This window comes from Glycine soja, chromosome 16, assembly GCF_004193775.1.
Source record: "Glycine soja cultivar W05 chromosome 16, ASM419377v2, whole genome shotgun sequence".
In the NCBI taxonomy this organism is placed as follows: Eukaryota; Viridiplantae; Streptophyta; class Magnoliopsida; order Fabales; family Fabaceae; genus Glycine; species Glycine soja.
Genome location: NC_041017.1, coordinates 34,802,222 through 34,815,294, shown reverse-complemented (window position 1 = coordinate 34,815,294; position 13,073 = coordinate 34,802,222). Strand labels below are relative to the sequence as shown.

The window sequence follows — 13,073 nt, the reverse complement described above, 5'->3', positions numbered from 1 at the left end:
TACATATAGTAATCCTATCAGCTTTGAGTCTTTTTCATATAGATATCTTAAAATATTAAATATCACATAAACTTTATCTTATGCTCGGAAGCACCAACATTAACCCCATAAAGTGACATAAGTAACATTAACCCCATAAAGTGACATAAGTGATAATAATTTGGATCTTTCAAGTATATGATAGGGATTCGCCTAAGTGTGGAGATATAATCTCATGAACTTGGCAAAAAAAGTTACACCTTGACTAGTACTCTATTTTCTTGAGATATAATCTCTTGAATGTGGAGATTATCTCACTTTAAAAAAACACCAACATTAGACCACCTCTAATTTGCAAAGGAGCACCTTAAATGGATCAATTTCAATTTGCGTAAAACCATACTCTGCTATTATATTAAACTTCCATTCACATCAGCAGAGATACACAGGACACATCTACAAAAATTCATCGTGTATTTCATAATGAAAATAACATGTCAATCCTTCTTTTCTGAATTCAGATTTCATATCCTTCTAATAACACCCCTTACATAACTCTCATCGGAGATTTCATATACTGGACAAGACCCCTCAGCTGGGTAAAAATAAAATAACTCCCAAGCCAGCAGAGACAGAACAAGCATGAGTAGTAGGTTCTGTTATCAAAACAGAAATTGAACTTTTTGGCATTGGCATGCGGATCAACATAATACTATATCCACATTTATCTTATGAAAAGTGTAACTCTTACAAATTCTGCATCTGGTAAGCATAAATATGTATCTCTGATTTCAACATCCTATGAAAATCATACAAATATTGAATAAAATTGTCGTATGGCAAGGTAGACCAATACTACAATCTATTTTCACTTAGAAGAGCAATTTTCTTTTATGCAATGATAGCAACAAAGTTTAAACCTAAGACCTAGTACAAACTACTCAAATCTTTCACCACTTATAATAACAACTACAACAATAATTATGGTTCTGACTTCTTATATGGTGCAAAATTACCACTTGGGTATGTTGATGTACAGAACTAATTTATCTCATGCAACATCATGAACCCATTTGGCATTTGCAAAATTATCACTATTAAGCAGGAATTACTACATCCTCGGGGACCATCATAATCTCAACTAATCATCACATAACACATAATTCAATGCTATTAATTCTTTCATATAAATTGAAAAACTCGTGTCATGTGTGCCATGTAGAGATTGGTGGGGGCCATAAACACGTGATGGTGGTCGGAGACTACCTAGCTAATAATTTCTCCTTGATTAGGCTGCCTAGTTTTCATCCTCTTGTTTCTCCTGCCACATCTCTACCCAATTTTTCTGAAGCTGTTCCACCCCAAGAAAAGAACCTTCCTTTTCAGCATCCAAACTTGTGGAAAGTGCTCCATACGCAATCCCAAGAGAGGAAGCTCCAAAAGTCAAGAGTGTTGTCAAAAAGGGTAACCACAGTGGTGCATCCCACACATGCTTTTCCTTGAGCTCTCCAAAAAGGCCCAACAAGGCCAAACCCAACCCCATTGGCACCCCAACAGAGAACAAGATCCTACCTATTAGCCTGTACATAACTTCCTGGGGAAGCTCATCATCATCATCATCATTGTTTTTTCTTCTCATGGGCTTCTTAGTAGTATTGGCATTATCACTTGCAACAGTTGGAGGCCCCGTGGAAGAAAAGCCTTTGGCACTAGCACGTGGCTTTAATGTGGTGAAGGGGTAGTTGAGTTTGTGTGTAGGGTGATGATGATAAGCTTGGAAGTTTGGTTTCCATGGAGAAAGTTTTGAGAGATTGAAGGCTGCGTTTGGTGCACAAATCAGAGTTTTCATGGCTTCTCTGTTGATGTGTTGTTTGGTTGTTCACTATTGTTGGAGTGGGGATATTTTATTGACGTATATCTATCTATATCTTATCCATAAAAGTAAACGGATGGTCGTGAACCTCATTGTTTTATGTCAATATTGCCTGAGATATTTGTTTTAAAAACAGTGACTGATCCAAATATCTTCTGTTAGTTAGTTGAGGTAACATATTTTAAAAAATTAATAATATTAAGATTAAAATATGTATATTGTTATAACAAATATTCAATTTTTATTTATTTTTATACATTAATTATATGTATAACTTGTAATATCTTTTAGATCAGTTATATATGTATAATATACATGCAACTTTGTCTACTTCAATTCTATGTTAACCTTTTCATTTTCTCTCAATTTGTTTGAGTTCTTGATTTCTATCAAAGGATTAATATGTAGTGCAGCACATATATTTTATGAAATTAAAATATTATTGAGATAATGTAAAAAAATGCAAATTATAAACTTAAAAACTATGTAAAGAAAATATTTTTTTAGGCTAATGTAAAGCAAAAGTTATATACTAAATACATAAGTTATGACACTAATATATGATACGAGTTTGACACTAATTAAAATTTCAAATGAAATCTGAATAATAAAATGTAATACAAAAATATAATAATAACTTATAAAATTAGGATGAAACAAAGGACGGATTAATTGATATGGGTTATATTTAACCCTAATTCGTTCCTAAATTTTGACCATACTAATTAGTATGACTTTAATTAGACCATAATCCGTCCTTAGACTAATGAATTCAATAATTTACAGACTATTTTAGGATGGACTGGTTTAGGCCACTAGTTGAGAGTTAAGTCTTACATTGCACTAGATACCATAAAACAAAATAGCTACAACTATTCATTATTTTACCTTACCCTTAAAATTTAAAGTGATGGATTGAATTAGTCAATCTAAAAAGTCTAAACGTGTTGGGACTCTTCTTTGCGTCTTTAATTTCTGCGAACACAATGTTGCATGCATGCATGCATGCATTATACCAGACACACCGTAACACCCAAATGCAGGAACCGATGCTACCCAAATCCATGGTTTTCGAACCGGGCTCCGTAGTGAAAGTCAACATCAACAGCACAAAGTATTACTATTCTATGTGTGGTGGCATAACCTCCCTGTCCCTTTTACCAATATCATTTAGAAAAAAAGAAAGTAAGCAACTTGTATTACTATTCTGTGTGTTGCTATGCCAAGTATTTCTAGGTGTTCACTCCCAAATATGGCCACTGATGCAGCTCCTCTTTTTGGATTATCACGTTCCAAAATTGTTTTCATTAGATAAGATTTTTTAAATAAAAAAAAACACTTTTGACAAGTCATCAATTTCTCAATGATATCTATAAATTAAATATTTGTGTAACTAATTTTGGTTTAGATATCAATTGAAAGAAAAGACGGGGTAAGTTGATGATGAAGATGAAAAGATAGGGGACAAGAGGTAGAGAGGGATACGCAGAGAAATGTGCTTGACTCTGTTCTGCTTCATATGAAATTTATGGAAACAAAAAATGTTTAGCTTTGGTTTCGTACATTAGTTTAAATATTTTTACACTGCTAACCAATTAGAAAATTATTAAAAAAAAACATTATATGACAACCTATTATTGAATGACAATGTAAAAAGGATTTCACTGTCATTGCATTTGAATGAAATTCTATTGACATCTAGAAAAGAAAAATCATATGTTGGAATAAAAGTATCCACACATGATCTTCTGGAATCTTAATGTCACCAAAGACTAAACAAAATAAATATTAGAAAGTTCTTTATGGATGACCAGAGAACCGGAAACCCTCCTGGATGATCTTGATTGTGGCCTTAGTGATTATTACAGCAGGTTAATTCTAATGCTAAAAATAAGAAAAAATGATGGATTGAATTTGTCAATTGCTATCAATTTATTTGGGGGAAACATGAACGCAGTACTAATTAAAATTCAATGTAAATTTACTCACTTCTTTTGAACGTGAACATATATTCATCAGTTTTATCCTGTATGTCTCCCTTGTGAACAAAAAAATAGGTGGCAATCAGCATGGAAATAGAAAAGATGAGTACTGGTGGTGATGAAACATTTCACTAAAATCAAGTTGAATAGTTCTTAGCTAAAAAAATTAACATATTGGAGTGCAAACCAACAATCTGACTCAATTATATCTACCTTACTGAGAATGATCATCAGTTTCCTCAAAGAACGCAATATGTGGTGATTTTCAACATTCAGAAATGGTATTTTAAACTATAAATAAAAACCAAAATTTGGTGGTCAAGAAACTGTCACAGAATCCTTCATTTGACGTTCGGCACTTAGTGACACAAGAACTAAAATGAGTGATCCTTGAAATCATTGGACTAAAAAGAACAAATTTTGAAGAACCAAAAACAAAATCGACCAAATTTGAGTGCTACAGTTTAATATAACCGCAAGTGCTACAGTTTAATCCCTCACCATATACACTTTTCTTATTTTTGTTTGATTTAAAAAATATATCCTTGGTCTTAACATTCATGCAGTTCATACACAAATCTTAATTGTTGCTCCCAATGTAGGCGGAAGGGTCATGTGGGAAATTTTATTTTGGAGATGTAACTATCTGAAAAGATATTTTATATTAAAGATTTGATTTGACTGATTAATCAACAGCACATTGATTTCAAATAAATTCTATTTGCTCTATGCCTTTTGGTTTATACATTCAGCAAAATTGCTGGCTGTGTGTGTGTGTCCGTAGAACTGAAGAAGAGTCAGGCGCATAACAAATATTATGATATGCTACAGAAGTAGGAAGCAGTGCAGCATGAAAAGATAAACATTTCATGGTTTTTTTTTCTCATGTTTATTTCTCTCGATCACACAATATACATTTTACAAGATGGTGCCTAAACCTATGGTTTTCGAACTGGGCTCTGCGGTGGAAGTCAGCATCTACGACGGCTCATGGTTTTCAGGCACCATCATCGGCTGCGATAACTCCGACAGATTCTTGGTCCAGTACCATTGTAATTCGGTTGAGATCGCAGTTGTTAGTCTTCACCATCTCCGACCACTTCCTCCACCAAATAGCCACCAGGAATTCAAGTCCGGCGACAAGGTGGAGGTGTTCCACGACCACTGCTGGCGGGAAGGCCATATCACAGGAGATTTAGTTAATGGAAGGTTCGTTGTTTCTTTCCGATATTCGAAGGAGATGACGTTTCCGAAGGAGCAGCTTAGAGAACACCGGCAGTGGATCAATGACAATTGGGTTTCCTCAAACAGGGACAGGATCAGTGAGTTGCCTGACAACGTTCTTCTTCATATAATGAATTTTGTGGACACAAAAGATGCTGTTAAAACCTGTGTCTTGTCTAAACGATGGAAGGACCTTGGCAAAGGACTAGTTAAACTCACATTCTCTCCAAACCTCTTTGAACTTGGGCTAGTTGGGACAGTTGAAAGTGCTGATCTCTTAAAGGTAAATGGGTTGGTTGAAAGTTTTAAGAAATTCGCATCTTGGGTTTTTTCTAGCCGAGATGACTCTTGTTCCCTGCTTAATCTTACTATTCGCCATACATGGACGGAGCCTGAACACCTAGATAGGATCATTAAATATGCTGTGTTTCACAATGTCCAGCACTTGACATTGCGTATATATTCAGGCTTTAGACCCAACTTTGAGTCCATCCCTTTAATCTTTTTCTCTAAGTCTTTGACATATCTTGAGATTTGGAATGGGTGTGACCTTCCTGAAATAATACTTCCAAAATCTCTTAACCTGCCTGCATTAAAAAGCTTGAAGATTGGATATTTCAAATTTACTGCAACTGACAATGACTGTGCTGAACCCTTTTCAAACTGTCTTGTTTTAAATTCTTTGATGCTTATAGGTTGTTCTTTGCATGATGATGCACAAGTCCTCCGCATATCTAATTCTACCCTTTCTAGATTGACAATATTTGGAGGAAAAACTTATCAAATTGTGCTCTCTACTCCAAATCTTAGTTCTTTTACTATTTTGGATAGTACTGTCAGTCACCAACTCTTCTCCACTTGCAATCTTCCTTTCCTTGGAGAAGTAAATATCGACATGTATAGGGACGGAGGTTCAGATGAAGGTTGGAACGAGAAAAGTTCAATAATCATGAAATGGCTACACGTGCTTGCCAATGTAAAAATGTTGACATTATATCCTCGTGCCTTTGAAATAATACTACGTGTAAGTTATTAGTACTTTTCGCCTCTTCATTTTTTTTTTTTAATGTTCATAACATGTGTGCCCTTCATGTCAAAACTTTTTCTTGTTCTCAATCTTATTTCAAAATAGCAATTTAAATTACTCCAATTGTGTAGGAACTCTCAAATCCCATTTCATTGAGACCTCAACCTCCGAGTTTTGTTAGATTGGAGTCATTGACAGTGAATACACGTTTATATGCAAACATATCAGATGAGGTACTAATAAGCACACTATTGGGGTACTTGCTTCAAAACTCTCCAATGGACAAACTTGATATCATAAATGTTTAAATGATATCCATGATCAATTCTTTAGGCAAAGAATTTTACGGAATGTCCAGTTTTTGTCTATTTTGTACTTACCTTTCTCGTTGTCCTAAATAGTCTTTACTCAGAAAATTATAGGTTTGCTATATTGTAAGTGGCTTGTTTATAGCCTATGTACCCAGAAATACTATTTTTGTTATCTATCGTTGGTCTTTAGTCCCTTTATTTGAATTAATGTATTTTTTAGTGTTAGGCTTTTTTGCCAATATGTTATTTCACTCTCATCTATGGGTTCTAACAAGGATGCAGTGTTACTCAAGCTTGTCCTCAAATGATTTGTATCAAACTCCTTGTTTTTTCAATTGCTTTGTTCTATTAGAAGAGTAATGCCTTATATACATTCTTTTTACACGAGTCTTTAGGGTAGTGCTTAGTTTATCATTCGTAATGTTTGACCAAATTAGTAATTGATCTGAAATTCAGTAATTATGGATTCCTGGATGTTTTGGATGCATATTGCATGATCAGACATGATTTTCAATATTTTGGATAAGCTATATTATTCTATGGGTTCATGTGCTTGTCTGGTTATCATTCAAAGGCAAAGTGAAAGAGCTAAGCCTATTTATAGTGCTTGAAGATTTTGAAATTATTATCTGTGTACTTTGACAAACCATCCAGTGTTCTTGTTCTTGGGATTGGTTGTTTAGAGACATTAATTTATTTGTCGGGGAGAATCAGATTAGGGATTCTATTTTTGCTTATCACAGGTCAGCCATCTATTACTTGGAATTACTACTCAACATTTCATGTTTGGTTTCAGTTCCTTTATTTGCATCATTATGCTTATCAATTGTCTGACTTCCCTTCGGAATTAACTTGTACGGTCTATAAGGACCCCTGATAATATTGCTTGTCTATTTTGTTGTAGACCTGACATAAAGGGTAAATGCATAGCTTGTATTTTTGAGCCTTTACTTTAAAAATTAATTCTATTTTTTTCATTTGGGTCTCTAAACTGATATTATTACTATTATTATTATCACTTAAGTCCTCAAACTAGGGATCAAAATGAGAAAAAAAAAAGGAATTAATACCCGGGACTTAAATGAAACCTACAAAATTTCAGAAAACTTATAGGTATTAGGTATATTTATATCTAATCCTAAGCCGGGAAATAAAAAATAAGTTTTTCTTAGTTTTTAGGGAAGTGCAAAAAAACTGAACCAAAAAGACCAAATCGTTTTGGAGAAAAAACTGAACCACACACCACTTTATAAAAACTTTCAGTTAATCCAGCCATTTTTAAAAAGAGTTTAAGGTTTGGTTCAATTCTTTATAAAAACTGATCCCTATATGGGTGAAAAATGGATATAGCCGAACTAATTAACCTAAAATATTTAAACTAATTTTTATTTTTTTAAAAATGATCCACTTTATAAAAGTGACTCGATTAACCAAACCAATTATATAAAGTGGATTAAAGATGTGTTGGTTTGGATTATAAAAAAAATCCAATTGTTGTCAAGCAAGAGGATTAGAAGTGGATTGAAAATCTTAACTCAGATTCACCTAAAAAGGGCTCAAACAAGTTGGCCCAGTGGATTCAAACCGTATTGTTGCTCCATATGACACAGCAATCCAAACCAAATTAAAAGGAAAAGGGAAAGCTGATTCATATTATAAAATTCAACCTTAAGCTATACCATTTTAGATTTTTATTTTATTTTTTATGTTGTTCGATTCTATAATTTTAATATTGTGTAATTTTATAATTTTGACTTTTGAGACTATCCATCAACTTTCCTCCATTTTGTTATGATTTTTTTTATTCAAATCTTTATTATTATTTTAATAATAGATTCTGACCCTTCCAAATCCAAATATGATCGGATTTTGGTTTGAGTTGTCATTTTTTTAGAAAACAATAACCAATTAATCCAAATGGATCAGACCTTGATTCATCATGAGGAGAAATGGGGCAATGATATTTCCATGGGAATAAGAAAAGTTATTTCCTAAAATATCAATAACTTTGTTTTTATATATTTTTATTTAATTATTTTGATTTTAAAAAATATTAAAATGTAATCAAGTATATTTTTAAATATGTTCGGAAATAAGATTTTTAGTCATAATATTTCAAAGAATATGATTCCTAGGAATATAACATAATAACTTGAAACAAATTCTTTTAGAATTGAGTATTTGGACTTAATCTCAAGTTATCTTATGGGATAAGGTTTGATTCTTGCTTATAATTATTTTAATCATATCATTATTGAATCCATGTGAGATCTTCAACCGTCAACACACTTCCTTTATAATGAAGAACATTTTGGTGTGAAGTTTACAAAGAGATCTATGAATGGTGAATAACAATAATAATCCAATGGATCATATCAATAATTACTAGAATAGATTGCCATGTGGGGGGTTATACTAAATTTGAACTTAGACCTAATTCAATAAAAAAAAAAATAACTTGTGAAGTGATAGTTATTCTCACTATATATTGACCATATCTCTTGCTAAGGTGACATTTCCTTTAAGTCCACCTTGCTTATAGTCTTGGGTTGAAGGTTAAACACTAGAAAATTTTCATTAATATATTTTTCAATCGCAGTAGAACTTTCCACATGGTATGATTCTGAGTTTTTACATTTGAGTCGGTTCAGGCCAACCTTTCTCTAGTGAAAAATGATTTTGAAATGCAAAGCAAAATATTAGCTCCAAGTCCGATGCAACTGTTAAAGTAAATTATTGCGGTTGTGACGTGAGCTTGAAATCCCACAATAATTGAATAAAATTGGTGAAACAAAATCCAAAGCAAGCAAACAAACTATTCTTCGTGACATTTTAGGGGATAGTGATTTTACTTTCCAATAGCTAAATAACTGGATGAATATACAATTTCTTGACACCTTGATGCCTTTATCAAAGGGGAAAGATAAAGTGTCAAAAGAAAAAGAAAAAGGGCGAAGAACTGGCTGGTATATCTACAAGTCCTTTTGCTTTCTTCCCTTCTGCTGGGCCTATTGGATAGTGGGACCAAAATGAATTTTGAACAACATTTTTGCTCGATTTTATTCAAGGATTTGGTGAAAACTAAACATATGAATCATTTGTTCATCTTTCGACTGGTGAGTATGTTTTGCAACAAATGTTGAACGAGCAGAAATAAGCTGTGCACAACTTGGTGAAGTACATTTTTTTTTTCTTTTCCAACGCTGCTTTTGCCGAATTTAATTTGCCAAACAAGAGAAAGAAGAGCTTTTATGAGCTCTTAAAACATAACATGTGACACCAAACCTGAATATCAACATTAACTTTATAATAGCCTAAGGGTGTTGTTATTGTATTACTCTAAATATTCTTCATCAGAATTTCCCCCCAAGAAGTATCCAACACAGAACATCTTTTTTCTTTTCATCCCCACAACACAAGTTTCCCGCTCTTGAATACCCTCCAAAGCAGCAAACTAGTTACCATATATACCTTCAAAGAACAAGACCATCACTATTACTTCACAGTTCATAAAGGTTACAAGTCCAACATGGGAAACTGCTTGTTGGGGGGCATGTCAGATCCTGATACAATAATCAAAGTCACAACATCTAATGGTGGCATCATGGAATTCTATGCTCCTATTACTGTGAGTTTCATCACTAGCGAGTTCCCGGGGCATGGCATATTCCTAAGCCATGACCTATTTTGCAAACCACTTAGCCAATTTGATGAGTTGGTGGCAGGACAGTCATACTACTTACTGCCACTTAACAACCAACCTGAACACCCTTCTGCCTCCGGCCACATCGGTGGCGACAACCGAGCCATTCGGCTAGGCCATGTTCGATCTCATAGTGTTCCTACAACACCCTACCCTCCCCCATATAGAATGTCCTTGGACTACCAACACCATCAAGGAATGAGGTTTCTCAACAAAACCTCCACAGAACCTTTCTCTTGTAGGACTAGTACTATTAAAAGGAGCAAAATTACTACTAGTAGTAAAAGGAGCAAAATTACTAGTAGTAGTAAAAGCAGCAGGTTCTGGAAAGTGAAGCTTGTGATAACTCCTCAACAGTTGATGGACATTTTGTCACAAGAGGCTAGAACCAAGGAGTTGATAGAGAGTGTCAGGATTGTAGCCAAATGTGGTGTTGCTGCAGGTGGCATTTTACCTGTATCTGCTGCAGCAAGCATAGTGTCTGATCAGTGGAGCCTTTCCAGCAGTGGTAGGAGTGCTTGTGATTCCTCCAAGATTGATGCATTAGTGGTTGACATGTAGTACTACAATGTATGAAAAAGATTAACAACCCGTTTTCACTCTTTCTTTCTGTCTCTACTCTCTTCTTATTTGGTTACTTAGCTCTTTTTTTAATTGTCATATATGTTTCTTTTTTGATTTTGTTTGCTTGTAAAAGTTCAGTTTAGACACATTCTGTCATGCAATATTGTATAATGTCTGTGCATTAATTGTATACTAGTGGTGTTGGCAAGTCCAAGGCACTAATGTGTGTATGTATCTTTGCTAATTTTTATTTATTTTTCACTGTTTGGAAGGGTGCCAAATCAACAAGCAGAATTTTGCTACAGAATTTGAGGTTTCATTGTCAACTGATCTATAGCCTATAGCTATTATAGTTCAATTTTGCATAAATGCTGATTATATTTGCACCTAAAATGATTAAGCAACGGGACAACGTTTCTTATTTTTAATTTTAAGAATTGTAACATGATTACTTTAACAGGAATATATAGTCAACATTTTTGTTTTTGAATTTTTTAACACTCTGTTTTATTGAGTCATGTTGCATACTTTTTAACATATTTCTTTTTATATTGATATTTTGATAATAATAGCATTACTTTAAAAAGAATATTAAAAGCACACTACCTTAAACACTAATATTTTAACACTATTTGGGTGACGTCCCACACTTGCTTTGCAAATAATGTGTTGTAAAGAGTAACATGCAATCCAATAAAAAAGTTTTATAAAGAATGCCCTAGTATTCCTCTTTGAACCAAAATGCAATTATTGTGATCAACTGCAATATCACAGAACATTAAAAAATAAAATCATTAATGAGAACTTTGAAGTCTTCATAGACCAAAAAAATCTGAGATGATCAAGTATTAATTATGCCTCGTTATTTTTTTTAAACCTCTATTTTACAATAATAATAATAATAATAATAATAATAATAATAATAATAATATATTAATAAAATTTATTGAAGGGCCGAGATCTCATGTAATAATAGTGTCGATCCTCTTTGCATGAGATCTTTTAATAAATTTTATTAATATAATATATTTTTATTACAAAATAGAGGTTTAAAAAATAAATGGTAAGATCATAAAATTTGATCATCTCATTTTTTTTTCAGGAGAGAAATTCTCTCCTCTCCAAATGACAAATAGATCCTCTATAATAACATTACTAATGTAATTACATTACATCTTGACCCATCAATAAACTTCATTAATATAATGTATTTCTATTGTAAAATAAAGGTATTAAAAAAATTAATGGTGAGCTCGTGACACTTGTCCATCTCAATTTTTTTTCTCAATTGAGAGAATCCCATTTCTAATGGAGAGTAAATACTCTTCCATAACATTACTACTGCATGAATTTTTTTTCAATAAAATAATATATTTCTATTATAAAATGGAGGTTTAGAAAAGATAAATGATGAGATCGTGGCACTTAATCAACTTAATTTTTTTCCCACCAAATAGAATCTCTTCGCCAAAATTTTCAAGTGAGAAAAAAAATCCAAAATAGCCAAGTGTCACAACTTCATTATTAATTTATTGTTTTACAATCGAAATATATTATACAATATGTTAATAAAATTTATTGAAGGGTGAAAATCTCATGCAATAATAATAATGCCACCGGAGAGTATCTATTCATCATTAGAGAGGATCTATTCCTCATTAATGTTGCTAAAGCCTTGTATTAAGGCATGATGAATGACAACATAATTCCTTTGTCTGGACAACCTTGGCGGGGTAGTCCTAATGTAGCATGCAGATTGTAGAACCATTGACCAATCTTTTTCTAATACATTTGGCATGTTTCTTTTAAAAAAAAAATAGTTGTACAAAACAATGAAAGGAATAATCGAATTAGTTTGTTAGGCATATAAACTTCCCCATGCAGATAACCAATACGTGCCACAAGAGTACGTTACCTTCACCATAAACTTTTGAGTCTTAATAGAACGAGTTAACTATTGAGCCACTCTTCAAGTCAACCAACGAATCATACCATGCATACAAAAAGAAAAATTCAATTTGTTTTCTGTCACATTTTTTAAAAAAAGACAGTTCAATTTATTACTGATGTAACTTTGAAAAACAAAACTATACAATGAAAAATTAAATAATTACTTAAATACATACTTTTAAAAGTTTAAAAATTAAATTATAATTTTCTATCAAACACCCTAAATTATAACTTTAAATAGCGCAATCTGAATGGTATATATGTTTAATCTTCTCAATTGTATTGGACAGCACTTTACTAGATACTGAAAAAAAAAATTATTGGACAGCACTTTTATGGGTCAAATTGAATATCTCTTAGAAATCTGTGTCAAATTTTAAAAAAATAGTATACACCTTTCTACTTAATTATGTTGTGTCAGTTGACTTTGCCTCTCAGAAATCTCCGAAGAGTTAGGAAT

General features: G+C 32.8%; 3 protein-coding genes across 4 annotated transcripts; 2 read left to right on the top strand and 1 right to left on the bottom strand.

Annotated features, from left to right (window-relative positions):
- Positions 1 to 626: 626 nt before the first annotated feature.
- Positions 627 to 1,870, bottom strand: LOC114389211 (uncharacterized protein PAM68-like). Its single transcript, XM_028349841.1, has one exon. The coding sequence runs from the start codon at positions 1,826 to 1,828 to the stop codon at positions 1,277 to 1,279; it is 552 nt and encodes a 183-aa protein (XP_028205642.1). The 5' UTR covers positions 1,829 to 1,870; the 3' UTR covers positions 627 to 1,276.
- A 2,703-nt stretch (positions 1,871 to 4,573) lies between these two features.
- On the top strand, positions 4,574 to 6,600 carry LOC114390455 (putative FBD-associated F-box protein At5g22720). 2 transcript variants are annotated; one of them, XR_003661912.1, is made up of 3 exons: positions 4,576 to 5,341; positions 5,754 to 6,082; positions 6,217 to 6,600. XR_003661912.1 is itself a non-coding variant. In XM_028351196.1 (2 exons), the coding sequence occupies exons 1-2, from the start codon at positions 4,760 to 4,762 to the stop codon at positions 6,391 to 6,393; spliced, it is 1,500 nt and encodes a 499-aa protein (XP_028206997.1). In that variant the 5' UTR covers positions 4,574 to 4,759; the 3' UTR covers positions 6,394 to 6,600. The 2 variants fall into 2 exon arrangements, 1 of the variants encoding a protein (XP_028206997.1); XM_028351196.1 differs by having other exon boundaries at positions 4,574 to 6,082.
- A 3,125-nt stretch (positions 6,601 to 9,725) lies between these two features.
- Positions 9,726 to 10,949, top strand: LOC114390449. Its single transcript, XM_028351189.1, has one exon. The coding sequence runs from the start codon at positions 9,926 to 9,928 to the stop codon at positions 10,658 to 10,660; it is 735 nt and encodes a 244-aa protein (XP_028206990.1). The 5' UTR covers positions 9,726 to 9,925; the 3' UTR covers positions 10,661 to 10,949.
- Positions 10,950 to 13,073: the final 2,124 nt, after the last annotated feature.

Bases quoted from the DNA above. Each gene is read 5' to 3' on its own strand.
- LOC114389211 (XM_028349841.1), bottom strand. From the start codon at position 1,828: ATGAAAACTCTGATTTGTGCACCAAACGCAGCCTTCAATCTCTCAAAA.
- LOC114390449 (XM_028351189.1), top strand. From the start codon at position 9,926: ATGGGAAACTGCTTGTTGGGGGGCATGTCAGATCCTGATACAATAATC.
- LOC114390455 (XM_028351196.1), top strand. From the start codon at position 4,760: ATGGTGCCTAAACCTATGGTTTTCGAACTGGGCTCTGCGGTGGAAGTC. The intron at 6,083-6,216 runs GTAAGTTATTAG...CCAATTGTGTAG, and splicing joins CCTTTGAAATAATACTACGT to GAACTCTCAAATCCCATTTC.